Source organism: Rhinopithecus roxellana, chromosome 2 (genome assembly GCF_007565055.1).
Source record: "Rhinopithecus roxellana isolate Shanxi Qingling chromosome 2, ASM756505v1, whole genome shotgun sequence".
NCBI classification, from domain to species: domain Eukaryota; kingdom Metazoa; phylum Chordata; class Mammalia; order Primates; family Cercopithecidae; genus Rhinopithecus; species Rhinopithecus roxellana.
Window position 1 is genome coordinate 110,616,236 of NC_044550.1, and position 18,988 is coordinate 110,635,223.

Consider the following 18,988-nt stretch of genomic DNA (forward strand, 5'->3'; position numbering starts at 1 on the left):
TATATTTTCTGTCATAGCCACAAATATAAATCCCTTTATAGTATCAAGAATGTGGTTTCTTAAAAAGTCTGGCTGCTGGGTTTGATTGTTGCTCATTCAGTGTATTAGTGGTAGGGTGGTTAACACTGGAATAAAAACAGCTTCATTTGGTCTATAGTGAAGGTACACAGGAGAGGTCTCTGATGTTAGATACCATATCTTTCCGCTCTCGGTTCAAGGGATTAGAATCATTGCAGGAGAATGTCTGAATTTCTACAACAAATGTCTATTGTTTTCTTGTGGAATGTTATTGACAGATTCTTAAACATGCCTTAGATTCCTATAAAAATTGCTTGCAAGCAAACTGCTTTGAAACAATACAGCATTGTTACATCAATACAACAAAGACAGCAAGTTTGGCTAACCTTTAATCCCAAATGGTGACGCGAGTTATAATTTCATGTGCCTTAAAAATGTGGAACATATGGCTAAACACTTCATGGCACTCTTCAAAGTCTGTTTTTTCTCCCCACCCCCACCACAAAGCCCTGCTTTATGCTGATAAACAATTACTAAATAACGCATTTATGTCATTCGAGTTCTGCTTGGTTTTTCAGGGAGCTCTGCAACCAGCTGAGGTTCTTACAACATGGCTGGACTTTAGAAGCACTTGGGATCTCATAAAACATGCCTGATATAGAGACTAGAAACATTATTTTTCTAAGCACTCTCCAGATTATTCTAATATGCAGTCAGGTTTAAGAACCACTGGGATGGGAGCATCTGAAGGAGTATCAGGGTCATGATTACATGTGGTGAGCAGGAAAAAAGGAGTCTGAGCGATAACAGCACGTGTGAAATTAGTCATACGTCTGACTGGTGGTCAAGAGCAGTGCCCGGGTATCCCAAGATATGACTAGTCACCCAAACAAGAACAACCAGTTTGTTTGTCTGGCCAGTGACACACAGGATCTTTAAAGGGGGTCACCCCTTGCTGCTTGGAGCATCCCAAATTTCCTAAGAGCAGAAGGCAAAGTAAGATTCCACAGGGAAAAGGAACACAGCTGGGTACTTTCCAGAGAGGCGGCACCTGAGACCAGCTTGGCATTCCTGAGGTGCTACCAAGGGAGATGCCGGGAAGAACATGAAACCTGCCTGAACAGGAAACTGACCAGGGACATCCCTAGAAATACTGCACCACACTTGGAGACACCAAGCAGGTGGGAAGTTTAACCTCCGCTCTGTGGTCATGTGGCTGTGAAAACCACGGACTGCTTCTCTCCCATGAGAGACCCTGTGGAGTGGAGTCTGCAGGATTAGAAAGTCTCAGGTATGCCTGTCACGGTTTGGACAGGCTAGGCCTCAGCAGCAGGGAGAACAGTGGCTTTCAGGGGCCAGGAATGGGGAAGGGATATCCTGATCCTGTGACCCTCTGTCACCTCCATTTCCACTTAACCTGGTCCAGCTTAGGGCTCTGCTAATGGCCCAGCCGACTTCAGTAGCAAATGGGAAAAGTAGAGGAAAGCAGGAAGTGAGGCATGCACTCCCGCTCCTTTGCTAATAATCCTGACTTGCTCTTACTCCCCTGCCATCTGTCAGGGTTAGACTCCAGGTCATCCCTGGGGCTGACAGAGAGAGACAGACAGGCCTCCACCCGAGGGCCCAGGGCAGCTGCAGGCTCACATAGGAGTCAAGTAGAGCCAGCCCAGCCGAATGTGGAGAGGAATTTCTTGTGCCTAGTCTCTTAGCTCTGTACCACAATCTCAGAGGAGGCCAGCAAGGGTCCAGGAGATCAAGGTAAGACAAAGGCTTTTCACTTTGGTTTCTTTGGATCTCCAGTGATTAATAAAAACTTTGGATCTTTTCAAGTGGATAGATCTTTCCCAAGTTTTTAACTGTTAGTTGATTGCTTTGTTTCCTTTTGGTGTAGAGCTCTGAACTTTTTACTTTATGTTTCTCTGAAAAATCTCTTATGTAATCTGTATTTCTATTTTCTTTGTTTTAATATTAGTTAGGAAGCTTATTCTAAAGTCGATTCAGTATTTTCATACTCACTGCTGCAATGTTTCAAAGCCTTGTTCTTTATAGAGCAGTTCTTGCTTCATCTGTGAGAGCTCTCTCTTTAGCTTTTTAACCTTTAAAGAGAAATCAACATAAATATTGTGTGCAAATAATTAGCCACATAGCCTATTGTTTGAAAAGATAATAAATTAGTAAACGATTAAACACATAAACAAAGCCATTAGTTAAAGTAACATTTACTTTACCAGTTTCTCCTTCATATAAATTCTGTGGAAGGCATATGAATAATGCTTAAAACTATCAGTGATGTGTATTATTACTACTATTTACCTTCCTTACCTTGCTTAGCAACATTCTTACGAGCTGGACATCATCATTGTCTCCAGCCGAAATGGGCAGAATAAGAACTCCAAGTCATGGCATCTCTATAAAAGTGTGTGTTTCTCCTTCTCACTGTGACAAGGGTCACTGCCCACCTCTCTATTCTTCGGATGTCCTGGCAGTTCCCTCTGCCTGGAAAGCTCTCCCCAGATCTCCAGCAGTTGACTCCCTGTCCCTCCAATGCTAGCTGAAATGTTACCTTTTCAAATAGGACTTCTCTAGCTCCCTGTCCCTGCTACGACTCTGTTTTATTTAGACCACAGTACTTTTCAGGAGCTGAAATTCTCCATGTACACTGTCTGTCCTCCATGGGAAGGTAAGATGCAATCCCCCAGCTGTATCCTGAGATCTACAACCATGCCAAGCAAACAGCAGATGATCAATAAATATTTGTTGTCAAACTGATAAAATATATTTTTCCTGTTGTCAAATACATACTTTGGTAATAGCAATTCTAAAATTTGACAGATCACAAAAGCAGCATATGCCTGGTTTAGTCACAAACTAATAAAGGTCTTCACACGAGGGCTAGAAACTTCCATGTATTAAGTTAGAGCCTTAAGTTTTTTTTTGTTGTTGTTTGTTTGTTTGAGACAGAGTCTCGCTCTGTCGCCCAGGCTGGAGTGCAGTGGTGCAATCTCGGCTCACTGCAACTTCTGCCTCCCAGGTTCAAGCAATTCTCGTGCCTCAGCCTCCAGAGTAGCTGGGACTACAGGTGCCCGCCACCATACCCAGCTAGATTTTTTGTTTTTTAGTAGAGACGGGGTTTGACCATGTTGCCCAGGCTGGTCTTGAACTCCAGGGCTCAAGCGATCCACCTGCGTCGGCCTCCCAAAGTGCTGGGATTACAGGCGTGAGCCACCATGCCCAGCCAGAGCCTTAAGTTTTAAACATATTCTGTTGTGCAATATTTTAGTGTGCTTTTAAACTTTTATGTTGATTTATTTTACTCATTCCACAAATAGGTATTGACTCTCTACTATGTGTCCGGTGCCGGGCCTGAGTGTGAACAAAACAGACATGATCCCTGCCCTCAAGGATCTTACAGACAATGGAGCAGCCATATATTGAGCAAATAATCAGCCAACAAAAGAAATCTTAGTAGTTGCAAAAGGTGCTCTAAGTCCAGGATACTTAGATATGCCAAGAGAACAGAACCTCATTTAGTCTGAGGGCTTAGGTGGAGCCTGTCTGAAGAAACAATGTTTCAACTGAGAGGGTTAGTGGGGACTCACTTGGTAGAAGGGGTCCTCAACAGGAAGAGCTCGTGCAAAACCCTAAAGGGACAGCGGGGTGAGGGGGTATTCAGCCAACCTCTGGAATTTAAAGAATGCCACGTGGCTGGATTACAGAGAGTGGGGGTGGCAAAAGATGGAAAAGGACTGATACATACATGCCACATTGAGAATTTCTCAATCTTACTCTAAGAACAAGAATCAAGCAGATTAAAGCATGACCTGCTTTATGATTTTAAATAGTCACTGTGACAACGCTGTGGGGACTGACCAGAAGTGCCACAAGGGTCCATCATGCCAGCACTGTGGGCTGGCATGTGGGCAAGAGCCAGAGGAGGAAGATACTTCAGAGGTAGAATCAACAGGACTTGGTGATGGACTCAACGTGGAGGGTAGGGGAGAGCATGTGACCAAAATCACATCAGGATTTTGGCTTGACAGCTGGGTGAATGAAGGTGCTTTCCTGGAGAGCGGGACAAAATGTGGAAGAAAAGAGGAAGGATTTTCTTTAAGACATTTATTTCTGTGATGCCCAGGAGACTTCAATGGCAACTAGAATATGTGGACTTGATGTTCAAAAGTGTCTGGACTAGAGATAGATAATTGAGAGTCATTGGCATAAAGATGATATTTTAGGTGCATAAGAATAAAAAAGATTACCTAAAGGGGGTGTGTATTGAAAAGAGAAGAGCATTCAAGAACAAGCCTTGGGCATCTTCATTATCCACATATCTGCTAGAGGGAGAGACAAAATACACTGTGAAGTAGTGGCAAGAGATGTAAGAGGAAAAAAAGGGGCATCCTAGAATACAGGAGAACAATGTCAAGAGAGAGACCGGGCACTATGAGGAACACCATGACAAAGACAGAAGCGATGGAATACTCATGTTTGCATACCTTTAGGCATACTGCTTTGCACAAAGCAGATATTCAATAATGCATCTGTTGAGTTTACCTGAAGGTTTATCAGTTTGTGCCCTTACGTACTTATATTAGGGAAAAGAAATACAGTAATTATGTTTCAAGGCCCAATTTATAACTACAAAGAGTTATAAACAGTGCTACTGGAACTCAAAGGAAGAAAGGATTACTTATGGCTTGGGGATGAGGGTGGAACTCCTTGAGAAGGCTACCTGAACTGGATTTTAAAGGTGCTGTAATGTGAAGTAACAGCAATGAGCTCATTCACAGTATATCACAAAAACATTTCAGTTTTAATATTAAACTATTATCATATCAAAAGAACCACAGCAATCAGTAGCTCATTCTACATGTATTTCTATTTAGGACAGCATTCTCAAGCGCTTTTTGCCAAAAAGACAGCAACACTTTCATCTTTTGGAAAAAAAAAAAAAATCAGTCCAAAAATTGATAGCACTTAAATATCTGAGCTAAAACCTGTCTTTACCTTTGAAAATACAGTTTGTTACAACAGCAACAAATAAAATAAAATACCTAGGAATTAACTTAACCAAAGAAGTGAAAGATTTCTACAATGAAAACTATAAAACAAGCTTGCTCAACCCACGATAGCTTTGAATGCAGCTCAACACAAGTTCATAAACTTTCTTAAAACATTATGAAGATATTTGCTTTTTTTAATTATTATTTTTTATCTTATCTGATGTTGTTAATGTTAGTGTATTTTACGTATAGCCCAAGACAATTTTTATTCTTTCACTGTGGCCCAGGGAAGCCAAAAGATTGAACAACCCTGCTATAAAACAATGATTAAAGAAATGGAAGAGGACACACAAAGGTAAGATAGACCATGTTCATGGATTGGATGAATCAATATTATTAAAATGTCCATACCACCCCAAGTAATCTACAGATTCAATGCAATCCTTATCAAAATATCAAAATCCTTTCATAGATATAGAAAAAACAATCCTAAGATTTATATAGAACCAAGAAAGACCCAGAATATCCTGAGCAAAAACAACCAAACTGACAGAATCACATTACCTGACTTCAAACTGTTAAAGCAAACTAAATATGGCCTGAGAAGGTCTTCATACTTCTATAATTGAGATCTCGTGGATGAACTGTAACCTAGCTTAACAGTCAGACAAAACTGAAAACCTAACAGTATATACCTGTAACAATAACTGAGTGTTGGCCAATCCCAGTGACCGTACTTCAACCACTCACAGACTGCTGAATGTTCAAACTGTGTTCAAACAAGGCAAATGCCAAGCTATAACCAATCTCACTGTTTCTGTACCTCACTTCCCATTCCTGTACGTCACTGTATGTTTTTTGTCTATACATTTGTTCTGACCACAAGGCACTCCCAGAGTCTCTGTGAGTCTGCTGTGCATCTGGGGGCTGTCCAATTCACAAATCGTTCATTGCTCAATTAAACTCCTTTAAATTTAATTCGGCTGAAGTTTTTCTTTTTTCAAAATTACACAACAGAGGTATAGTAACCAAAACAGCACACAATTGTCATAAAAACAGACACACAGATACAGAGAACCAGGAAACAAATCCACAAATTTACAGTGAACTCATTTTTGACAATGGTGTCAAGAACACATATTGGGGAAAGGACAGTCCCTTCAACAAATGGTGCTGGGAAAACCACATATCCATACGCAGAAGAATGAAACTAGACCCCTGTCTCTCTCCATATACAAAAATCAAGTGAAAACATTTGATTAAAACAATGGTGATGATATTGAACCCATTTAGAAATGATGAGTTAAAACAATTACTGTATCTTATTGACAAAAAATAGAAGTCTTAAAATCATTGGACTGCATGAGATAACTGTTATACAAAAAAGTCATTTGGATTATGATGATAGGCCAATTTAAATTTTTAAAAAAATTATTTAAGACATTCTTTATCTTGAAGAGCTATTAGTACCACCATGTTCGCTGCAGCATGATTCACAATAGCCAAGATACAGAAATAATCTAAAAGTTCATTGACAGACGAATGGATTAAAAAAACATAGTGTGTATACACAATGGAATATTATTCAGCCTTTAAAAAGAAGGAAAGTCTGCAATATGTGACAATATGAATGAACCTTGAGGACATTATGCCAAGTGAAATAAGCAAGTCACAGAGGGACAAATACTGTATGATTCCACTTATGTAAAGTACCTAACACAGGCTCATAGAAGCAGCAGCAAAACGGTGGTTGCCAGGTGATGAGGTGTACAGAAAAGGCAGAGTTGCTCAAGGAAATAAAGTTTCAGTTATGCAACATGAACATTAGTCTAGAACGCTGCGGTGCAACATTGTTTTTATAGTTGAATATAGTATACACTTAAAAATTCTGTTAAGAGGGCAGATCTCATGTTAAGTGTTATTACTACAATAAAAATTGAAATTCAAAAAAAGTCTAAAATTGACCTGACAAACTTGGGCTCTCCTCTGTTTAGGCGATATGAGTGAAATTTTATTCTGTGTTGGGTAACAATCACATAGGAAGCTAACCTGTGCTTTCTTTGTTTCCCACATTATTTAGTTTACCTAAAGTTGGCTATACGCTACTGTTTTTATACTGGGGAGTCTTCTTAATGGACAACCAGAATGATTCTTAGCTCCCAAATACCAAGATGGCATTTTATGAACTATCAAAAAGTTTGCTCCCATAAGTCAAATGAGTATTTCCAACTAGACATTATTTCTAGTTGTTTTGGTTTTATCGGTATGGTGTTAATTAGTAGTTCAACAACCTTTCATCTTTTGAACCACTTGGCATCATTCTAGCTACTGGAGGATCACTGTTTTCACTCTTCCATTCTCTAACGCAGCCTCAAATGTGGAACACAGAATGTAAAAACTAATGTCCTTAGACGATAACTAGAAGATTAAGCTAATGCTGACCTACCAGCTTAGCACAATGTAGACTCAACTAGGAAGCAATAATGAGAGCTAAATTTCTAAGTGCTTTTAATGTATTCCAGTCACTGTGCTAAATATAAATACCCATTTTCAATCCTCCAACTACTCTACTAGATACAGTCTTCATTCTCATTTTATTGGTAAAGAACCTGGAACCTAAAGAGGAAAGGTAAGTAACCTGCTAAAGATTACACTGCTATCACAGTCTATCTAGAACCCAGGAGAACTTTTAAAAATACAATTTAAAAAGTTGTGTTATTAATGGCATAATACATGTAAAAAGAAAGAAACTAGAATTGTAGCAAAATGACCTAAATAAAATCTGTGACCCTTATTCTGCCTTAGAAACTTCATTACTCCTGTGTCCCACTGGAAATGAAGACATGAAAAGTCCACAATCCCCAGTGTCTGTGTTTTCTCTCACATTACTGAACTTAACTACAGCTGTAGCTAACCACCTAATTTTATTTCTAAGGAGCCAAATCTCACAACCCAGAGTACTAAATTGGAAGCCATGATTTCTGCATATTTCCCACTGTCTACACTGACTACGCTAAAGCAACTGATATTTTACACTGATTTCAGTTATTTCTGAAAACCAGGAAGACACTGTGATTAAACGTGATAAGTATAACTGAAAATCACAGAGCTTCCTACCACTTCTTATAATCCTAGAGTCATAGGTTTTATTTTAAAAGAAGGGGAAAGAAGATGACAATGAAGGAAAAGTAAACTCTGGAAACCTATAGACCTTAGAAAGATCACAAGACAGAGAGGTTTCAAAAGTTTACCCTAAAAGTGAATCTTGCAACATTAAAGCTCTAACGAGCAAAATGGTATTTTACTAATGACTACCTTCCCTTTTCACCATTTTCTCCACTGTCTTGCAGGGAGCTCCTTAAGCAAGCCAATAAAGGGCAACTGTCAAATTGCTCCTTCTGGAAACCCTTCTCCTGACTACCACTTCCATCTTTAATGAAAATCCTCATCACCTACCTCATCTCTGAAGTCACCTTCAAAGAAAGTAAGAAACCAACTTGAGAGAGACAAAGAATTCAGAATAAAACATTGTTTAACTTTCATAAAGCATAGAGGAAAGCAGAATCCCAGATGCTGCTAGAACCATGTATGATGGCTAATAAATGGAATTTGTCATCAGAAACAAGATGGCTAAACACAACATATTTTTAAAAAATATTTTGTTTAACAACAATAAAAAGGAAATAAAACAAAAGCCAATGAGAAAAATTACATAAAACATTTATGAAAATACTATCTCAAGATACAAATAACAGATAAATATTAATATATAGAAGTTCAATGCTAGATTTCCACAAATTAAACCAGTAAGGCTGGGCGTGGTGGCTCACGCCTACAATCCCAGCACTGTGGGAGGCCGAGGTGTGCAGATCACCTGAGGTCAGGAGTTCAAGACCAGCCTGGCCAGCATGGTGAAACCCCGTCTCTACTAAAAAATACAAAAATTAGCTGGGCGTGGTGGCAGGCGCCTTAATCCCAGCTACTTGGGAGGCAGAGGCAGGAGAATCGTCTGAACCCAGGAGGCAGAGGTTGCAGTGAGCTGAGATCAAGCCATTGCACTCAAACCTAGGGGACAAGAGACTTCTCTCAAATAAAAAAGTTTAAAAAGAAAAAAAAAAAAACAGTAAATTACCACATGACCCAACAATTCTGCTTCAAGGCATATACCCAAGAGAAATGGAAACCTATGTCCATACAAACACTTGTACCTGTAGGTTCACAGCAGCATTATCCATAATAGACAAAAAGTGGCAAAAATCCAAATATCTGCCAACTGATGACTGGATAAATAAAATATGGCCGAGTACAGTGGATCACGCCTACAATCCCAGCACTTTCAGAGGCCAAGGAGGGGGACTGCTTGAGGTCAGGAGTTCGAGACCAGCCTGACCAACACAGCAAAACCCCATCTTTACTAAAAATACAAAAATTAGCTGGGCGTGGTGGCATGCGCCTGTAATCCCAGCTATTCGGGAAGCTGAGGCAGGAGAATCACTTGAACCTGGGAGGCAGAGGGTGCAGTGAGCCAAGATCGCGCCACTGTACTCCAGCCTCGGCGACACAGAGAAACTCTGTCTAAAAAATAATAAAATAAAAATAAAATAAAATAAAAGTGTATTCATATAGTGGAATATTATTTGGCAATACAAGGGATGAAGTTCTAATACATGCTACAACATGAACGAGCCTTCAAAACAAATGCTAAGTGAAAGAAGCCAGTCATAAATGATCACACAGTATAGACGCCATTTATATGAAATATTTGTAACAGGCACATCGGGAAAGACAAGAAACAGTGGTTGTTCAGGGCTCGGAGGATGGAGAAGAGAGGTGTGGGGAATGGGAAGAACCGCTAATGGGCACAAGTTTCCCTCTGGGGGAAGGGAAAAATGTCCTACAGTTAGATTGTAATAATGGGTATGTAACTATGAATGTACTAAAACCCATTAAAATGTACATTTTAAATGGGTGAATTGTATGGTTTCTTAATAAAGCTGTTAAATTAAAAAAATAAACTAGCAAATGGAAATACACATGGTAAAACATCATTTAAAAAAAATCACCTACTAATAAAGAAAAAATAGAAAAGCATTGTATCATTACATACCAATTAAACTAGCAAACATGAAATACAAATAATAAAAATATGGTCAAATGGTTTCCTATTTCAGATGCACATCCACAACCTTTCCAGTGGTGTGTCAGGCCAACAGGCTCTTCTGTCTTAATTCCATCACCTGGATTAACTCTCTTCCTTTCTCCCTCATTACTCTCCCCTTTTCCTCTCTATTGAGGCCACATTTGACTTCAAATTGCTTCTGGAAGATCCCACAAGTTCTCCTGTGTCAAGACCTGTATGTATGCTGATTCTTCCCCACCTGACTAATTTCTTCATCACTTCTGTCCAATCTTTGCTCAAATTTTGCCTTCTCAATGAGACTTCTCCTGAACACCTATTCAGAACTGCAACCAAACTGAGTGTGGTGGTGTGTACCTGTAGTCCCAGTTACTTGGGAGGCTGAGGCAGGATGATCACTTGAGCCCAGGAATTTGAGTCCAAGCTGGACAACACTGCTGTCTCTCTCTCTCTCTCTTTTTTTTTTTGCTGTCTCTTAAACAAAAAACCAAAACAATAATAACAAAAATCCTGCAACCAGCTCTCCTTCATTCCCCATGTCCTGTTCTATAGCACTCATTCCTCGTTGAATCAAGTTTTAAAACATGAATAAAAGCTGAATTTATCAAAATGCTTTCTCTGGGCCGGGTATGGTGGCTCACGCCTGTAATCCCAGCACTTTGGGAGACCAAGGCGGGTGGATCACTTGAGGTCAGGAGTTCAAGATCAGCCTGGCCAACATTCTGAAACACCGTCTCTACTAAAAATACAAAAATTAGCTGAGTGTGGTAGTACACGCCTGTAATCCCAGCTACTTGGGAGGCTGAGGTACAAGAATCACTTGAACACAGGAGGCAGAGGTTGCAGGGAGCTGAGATCGTGCTACCTCATTTCAGCCTGGGTGACACAGCGAGGCTCTGTCTCAAGAAAAAAAAAGCTTCCACTGTATCTATTGGAATAATTAATAATTTCCCTTCACTGTTATACAGTGAATAGTTTTCAAATCCTAAATTGTATATTCCTAGGATAAACCCACCTTGACCATTATATATAATTTTAAAATGTTGCTGTATTTAGTTTACAATATTTTGTTTTGGAATTTTGCTTCTTTGCTTATGAATATGGTTGGCTTATATTTTGTTCATACAATCTTGTCAGAATTTGATGTCAAAGTTGTGCTAGGCTAATCTTGAGGGTTTCTCTGGAATTTCAATCATGGTAACAGGGCCATTCAGATTTTTTCCATCATCTCGAATCAGTTTTGGTTAATAATATTTCAATACAAAGTTAGTCATTTCACTTCAAAATTCAAATGTAATAGTATAAATTTTCTCATGCCTCTTTATTTCTTAAGCATGTTTTCATTCCCTGTACAAAATTTTTGTTCATTTTCTCTTCTTAATTTTGAGTTAGTCCTGAGAGATATGTCAATTTTATCATTCTTTAAAAAACCAAAATTTGCTTTTGTTGATCCTTTCTTTTATGGCCATGTTTTCTATTTCGGTAATTTTTACTTTTTTTTTTTCTTTTTGAGACGGAGTTTCGCTCTTGACAGTTGCGCAGGCTAGGTGCAATGGCGCGATCTCGGCTCACTTCCATCTCTGCCTCCCAGGTTCAAGCGATTTGCCTGCCTCAGTCTCCGGAGTAGCTGGGATTACAGGCGTGCGCCACCATGCCTGGCTAATTTTTTTATTTTTAGTAGAGACGGGGTTTCACCATGTTGGTCAGGCCGGTCTCGAACTCCTGAATTCAAGTGATCCATCTACTTTGACCTCCCAAAGTGCTGGGATTACAGGTGTGAGCCACCGTGCTCAGCTGGTAATTTTTACTTTTAATTTTATTTATCTTCTTCTACTGGCTTTGGCTTATTCTGTTCTTAGGTTGACTACATTGTTCATTAATTTTAAGACTTTCTTCTATAAGCATTTAAAGCTTTAAGTTTGTCTCCAACATTTATTCTAAACTATTAACTAAACTACAGACTTTTTAAAATTTCCCCAGATTTTTCACTATTGTCCTTTTTTATTCAGGTCCAGCCTAGGTACTATAGCGAGACCCTGCCACTCTTAAAAAAAAACAACAGGAGGCTGGGTGTGGTGGCTCATGCTTCTAATCCCAGTCTAATCTGAGAGGCTGAGGAGGGAAGATTGCCTGATCCCAGGGGTTTAAGATTGGCTTAGGCAAAAGAATTCTAGTTAACTTTTCAAAAATAATAATGGCATTGTACTTTCTTCTTAGCTTTAAAAATACATGCTGAAATGTTTACAGGTGAATGATACACTATTTCAAATTGTCATCAAAATAATTCGGGGGTAGGGTGAAAGTAAAAGAAAAAATGGATGAGATGTGATGGAAATATGGGAGAAAATTATACTATTCTCTCTACTGATGTATATTGCTTAGTATTTCCCATCATAAAGTATAGTCATGTGTGACTTCATCAAGTTACATTCTTAGAAATATGATGCTGGGGCCGGGCGCGGTGGCTCAAGCCTGTAATCCCAGCACTTTGGGAGGCCGAGACGGGCGGATCACGAGGTCAGGAGATCGAGACCATCCTGGCTAACACCATGAAACCCCGTCTCTACTAAAAATACAAAAAAAAAAAAAAAAAAAAAAAATACTAGCCCGCCGAGGTGGCGGGTGCCTGTAGTCCCAGCTACTCGGAGGCTGAGGCAGGAGAATGGCGTAAACCCGGCGGGCGGAGCTTGCAGTGAGCTGAGAACCGGCCACTGCACTCCAGCCTGGGCGACAGAGCGAGACTCCGTCTCAAAAAAAAAAAAAAAAAAAAAGAAATATGATGTTGGGCAATTCTGCTATCATGTGAACATCACAGAGTACACTTACACAGAACCATATAGCATAGCCTGCTACACACCTAGGCCATTTGGCATAGCCTATTGTCCTAGGCTACAAACCTGCACAGCATGCTACTGTACTGAAAACCCCAGGCAACTGTAACATAACTGTAAACATTTGTATATCTAAACATATCTAGAAAAGGTACAGTAAAAACATGGCATTATAATCTCATGGGACTACCATCATATGTATATGGTTTGTCATTGACTGCAGTGTCATTTATTTGGCACATAACTATATTTTTATTATTATTTTATTTTTTGAGACAGCATCTCGGTCTGTTACCCAGGCTGGAGTACAGTGGCACAATCTTGGCTCGCTGCACCCTCCACCTCCCAGGTTCAAGCGATTCTCGTGCCTCAGCCTCCCGAGTAGCTGGGACTACAGGTGTGCACCACCACATGTGGCTAATTTTTGTATTTTTATTAATAGTAGAGATGGGTTTTCACCACATTGGCCAGTCTGGTCTCGAACTCCTGGCCTCAAGTGATCTGCCCGCCTCAGCCTCCCAAAGTGCTAGGATTACATGTGTGAGCCACCATACCTGGCCACATAAATATATTTTTAAATGTAGGGTAAATTTGCTGTAGTAACATGTCCAGATGATATTCTGAAAATTTCTATCTTGTTCCCCCTCCTACACTCCCAAATTAGGATTTTGATATTGCATTCTTATATTGTTTCTATTTTTTAAAATATCTGTCTTTCATTTGTTAAAATTTTCATTTATATCTCTCAAAAATGTTTTATAATTTTCTCTAGATAGGGCCACTGTATTTCTTGATAAAAGTTAATTCTAGATATTTTATGATTTGGGTTTGCTATTGTGAATGTGATTTTATATATTATGAATGGCTATCACAGATTTGATTTTACATATATATAATACATATAGATTCTACTTATTAGTTCTAATAATTATTCATCTGAATCTTTTCCTCCCACATAAAAAATGGTATTTTACCCAATTTATAATAAACAGCACAAATTTTAAATGTACAATATGATGAGTTCAGACAAGTACATATAATCACGTACCACTAGGACAACCACCAGAATATTTCCTCATGCCCCTTTATAGTCTATCCCTACCTGGCCCCTAGCAACCACTAAACTTTCACTGTTTTTGAAATTCATCCATGTTGTATCTGTAACTTGTTCCTTTTAAATTACATTTTATGGATATATCACAATTTGTTTATCCATTTATCTATTAATGGACATTTAGGCTGGTTCCCAGCTTAGGCTAACAAGCATAAAGCTCTCATAAATATTTACACTAAAGTCTTTGTGTGGGTATATGCTTTCATTTATATTGGGTAAATAAATACCTGTAAGTGGGATTGCTAGACAGTATGTTAAATATATGTTTAACTTTGTAAGAAATCAGTAACCTGCTTCCCAAAAGGGTTGTACCATTTTGCATTTCCATAGCAACGTACTAGACTTCCACTTCCTAATGGCTTCCCATTACACTGCTGTGGCTATACCCAATCAATGTTTATACAGTGTACTTTCCCTTTTGTCTAGTTCAAAATATTTTTAAATGTTCCTCATGTGCTTTCTTCCTTGGCCAATGAATTATTGAGAAGTATGCTAATATTTTCCAAGTATTTGACAATTTTTCCAGATATATTTCTGTTTATGTTGTCTAGTTTAATTCCACTATAGTTATACTCTGCATGAATTTGAGTCCCCTTAAACGTACTGAGACTTCTTTTCATATTCTAGAGTAAGGATTACCTTTGTGATGTTCCATGTGCCCTTCTGCTGTTTTTAAATGGTATGTTCTATTTTATAAATGTTAATTGGATCAAGTTGGTCTACGGTATTGCTTACATCTTTTGACAGCACTGCTGATTATCTGACTACATATTCTATCATGTCCAACTATAATTGGAGATTTGTCCTTCACCTTGCAGTTGTATTGGTCTTTATTCCAGGTTAGTATGCTCTGTTAGAGCTCTGTTAGAAGCTCTGTTAGTATGCGCATACATCCTTCAGATTCTTATGTCCTTTGATGAACTGATCCATTTATAATTATAAAACCTCTAGTAATAGTCCTTGTTCTGAAGTTTAGTTTGATATTAATGTGACAACTGCAACATTCTTTGGATTTGTATTTTCATGATATATCATCTTGAATATTTTAATTAACTTATCTAGGCCTTTATATTTAAAGCAGGTCTGTTGCAGCCATCATGAAATTGGGTCTCATTTTAACCATTCTAATAATCTCTGCCTTTTAATTGGAGCATTTAGGCCATTTATTAATACAATTAGTATATTAGCTTTCTTACTGTCGTATTTTCTTCCTCTATTCTTGCCTTCTTTTGGGTTAACTAAATGTTTTCTAATGATTCCATTTTATCTCCCTTATTGGCTTAAAAGTGATACCTCCTTTTTTTTTTTTTTTTTTTTTTTTTTTTTTAAAGTGGATACTCTAGGGCAGGAATCAGCAAATGCCAGCTCATCTTGTGGCCTGTTTTTTGTTTTTGTTTTATGGGCCACAAGTTAATAAAGGTTTGCAAATTTTTAACTATTATCCAAGAAAAGTAGAAAAAAAAGAGCAAAAATCTGCACTAGAGACCACACATGGTCTGCTATATGAGTTTACTGATGCTGCAGGACAAATCACCACAGAATTAGCAGCTTAAAATTAATTACAGCTATTTAATATCTCACTAGGTTCTCTGGGCTCTCTGGTCAAATTATCACAAAGCTGCAATCAGGGTGTTAGCCAGGCTGAGTTGTCATCTGGGGCTTTGCAGAAAAACCCACTCCTAACTTCATTCTCACTGTTGGCAACATTCAGTTCCTTGTGGCTCTAGGACTGAGACTTGAATTCCTTGCTGGCTGTCAGCCAAGGTCACTTTCAGTTTCTTCTCATGTTGGCCTCTCCCTCTGTAATCCAGCAATGGTACATTTAAACCCTCTTGTGCTTTGACATCTAATGTCCTCCTCTACAACCAGCCAGAGAAACTCTCTTTAAAGGGCTTGTGTGTTACCTCCAATCCCCCAGAATAATTTCTCTGCTCCCCAGGATAATTTCTATATCTTTAAGTTAACTCTGCCATATTAAATAATGAATCATATTCAGCCTGGAAATTATGAAAGTCATGTACACTAGGAAAGGTGGGGGAGGGGAACATCTTGGAGGACTGGAAGATATTTAGAATTCTGCTTACTATACCTGCAACATGTAAAATATTTACTATTTGGGTCTTTATAGGAAAAGTGTGCTCTAGCGTATAAAACATGCAGCCTACTGCCAATAAAAGTCACTGCTTTATGGCTAGTCAAAGTACCTTATGACAGCATCTTTCCATTGTCCCCTATTCTTCGTGATATTTTGTCTTACATTTTGCTTTTAAATATTTTATAAAACTCACAACATATTTTATTATCTTTGTTTAGGCATTTTTATTTAAAGAGGCTTCAAATTATTTAAAAAGTCTTGTATTTGAATATGTAAGATCTCTAACATTTTTCATTATTTTATTTAGTTCCAAATTTCCATGTGGTATCATTTTCCCTCTGCTTGAAGAGATTACCTTTAACATCTAATATATTACAGTTCTGCAGGCAATCAGTTCTCCTGTTTGTCTGAAAAATTATTTTATTCTTTAATTTTGTGGTAAAATATACATGTAAGATTTACCGTTTACATATACAATTCCGTGGTATCAAGTGCAACCATCATCACTGGTCATTTCCTGAACTTTTTCATTGTCTTACTGAAACTCTGTACCTATTAAACAGTAGTAACTCCCCTTTCTCTTCTTCCTCAGCCCCTGGTAACCACTATTCTATTTTCTGTGTCTATGAAATTGCTTATTCTCGGTACCTTATATAAGATGAATCCTATTTGTTCTTTTGTGTCTGACTTATTTCACTTAGCATAACATTTTTAAGGTTCATCCATGTTGTAGCATGTATCAGAATTTCATTATATTTTAAAGCTTAATAATATTGCATTATATGTATATGCCATATGTTGCTGACATTCACCTGTGATGGACACATAGGTTGTAGGCATGTAACAGTTAATTTCATGTGTCAATCTGGAGGATATTTTTGGATAAGATTAATTTTTAAACTGGTGAACTCTGAGTATACAGACTGCCCTCCATAATGTGAGTATACCTCATCCAATCAGTTGAAGTCCTGATCAGAATAAAAAAAACTGACCTCTCTTTAAGCAGGTAGGAATTCAACAGACTGCCTTTGGACTTCATCTGCACTGCAAGCTTTCCTGGGTCTCTGCCTGCCAGTCTTCAGACTTCATCCCCATCATCAGCTTTCCTGGGTCTCCAGGCTGCTGGTCTTTGGACTGGAACTGTACTGGCTCTCCTGTGCCTCCAGTTCGTCAGTCCACACTGCAAATCTGGACTCGCCAGTTTCCATAATTGTGTGAGCCAATTCTTTTTAACAAATCTCTTCCTAGATTAGAAGGTATGTATCAAAATCTATATAGACATGTATCAAAAAGTTAAATTTAGAATTACCTTGTGATCAAACAATTCCACCTCTGGATATATACCCCAAAGAACTGAAAGCAGTGACTCAAACAGATACTTGTATACCAATGTCCAACCTGTGTGAGTCAGTTTTGCTTTTAAGTAATTGCTTTCCTAGTAGGCGTGAAGTGATATCTCATTGTAATTTTGATTTGAATCTCCCTCATGGCTAGCGATGTTTATCATCTCTTCATATGTTTATTGGCTGGCCATTTGTGTATCTTTTGGAGAAATGTCTATTGAAGTCTCTTGCCCATTTTTATACTGGTTGTTTTGCCTTCAATTTAAAAGATATTTTCACTAGGTACAGAAGTCTAGGTTGACAGTTTTTCTTTTAGTATTGGTACTCTTGAAATATCATTCCATTGTCTTGTAGTTTGTATCATTTCTGATGAGGAGTCTGTTGTAATTCTTGTCTTTACTCCACTGTACATTATGTCTTTTTCTATGGCTACTTTTAAGATTTTCTCTTTATCATTGATTTCTGGCAAGATGATTATGACGTGCTTTGGTATTTTTTTTTTTTTTTTATTCTGCCTTGGGTTTGTTGAATTTCCTATATTGATGGATTAATAATTTCAGTTTCTGCAAATAGTTTTTGTGATTTCCTTCCCTGCTGTTTCTAGCAGACTTTAATTACACATGTCAAACTATTTGATACTGAACCACAGGATACAGATATGCTGTTAAATTTTTACCAGACTTTGTTTTCCCTGTGTAATGCATTTTGGGTATTTTCTATTCCTGTGTCTTTAACTTCACTGATCTTGTATTTGGTAATACATAATCAATTGTTACTCCCATACAGTTATTTTATTTCTGATATTGTATTTTTAATCTATAGAAGTTCCATTTTGTTTTTTTAATATATTTTTTCTCCCCATTTTCACATTTTCCTTTACATTCTTGAGCATATGTATAACATGTTTTAACATGTTTGTCTGCTAATTAAATTGTACCTGTCATTTCTTCTTTTCGTTGTGGATCATATTTTCTTGCTTCTTTGCATACCTGATCATTTTTAACAGCTTTATTGATGTATAACTAGCATGCAATAAAGTGAATATGTTTAAAGTACATACTTTGATAAGTGTTGACACATGTATATACACATGTAACTGTCAATACACTTCTAGAATATATCTAACACTCTCGAAGGCTTCCTGATGCCCTCTTGGTAAACTCTCTTTTGCCCCTCCACACTACTCTCATCCCCAACACACATGAAAAATTCTGACTAGATACTGGCCATCGTGAATTTTACATTCTTGGTGCTGGATTTTATCGTATTATCTTAAAGGATCCTGGACTTTGTTCTAGCACACAAATAAACTATTTGAAATCAATTTGATCCTTTCAATGTTTGCTTTCAATTTTTGTTAGAATAAGTCCAATGCAGCCTTAGCCTCAGACTAATTTGGTCCCACTACTATGGCATTATCCTTCTGACGTTTCTTTTCAAGGCTCTA

At 38.1% G+C, this 18,988-nt stretch overlaps 1 protein-coding gene and 1 long non-coding RNA gene across 4 annotated transcripts in view; one reads left to right on the plus strand and one right to left on the minus strand.

Annotated features, from left to right (window-relative positions):
* WWC2 (WW and C2 domain containing 2) overlaps positions 1-18,988 on the minus strand; it is a 207,373-nt gene that overhangs the window by 74,617 nt on the left and 113,768 nt on the right. For 2 of the 3 annotated variants that reach the window (XM_030919767.1, XM_010377908.2), the window contains exon 5: positions 2,035-2,114. The exons of the other annotated variant lie outside the window; for it this stretch is intronic. In XM_030919767.1, coding sequence (XP_030775627.1) covers positions 2,035-2,114 — 80 coding nt within the window. The remainder of the gene's footprint in view (positions 1-2,034; positions 2,115-18,988) is intronic. 3 annotated transcript variants of the gene reach the window in all.
* Positions 1,666-8,661, plus strand: LOC104673776. Its single transcript, XR_749554.1, has 2 exons — positions 1,666-1,776; positions 8,372-8,661. It is a non-coding gene; the product is annotated as an uncharacterized LOC104673776 (long non-coding RNA).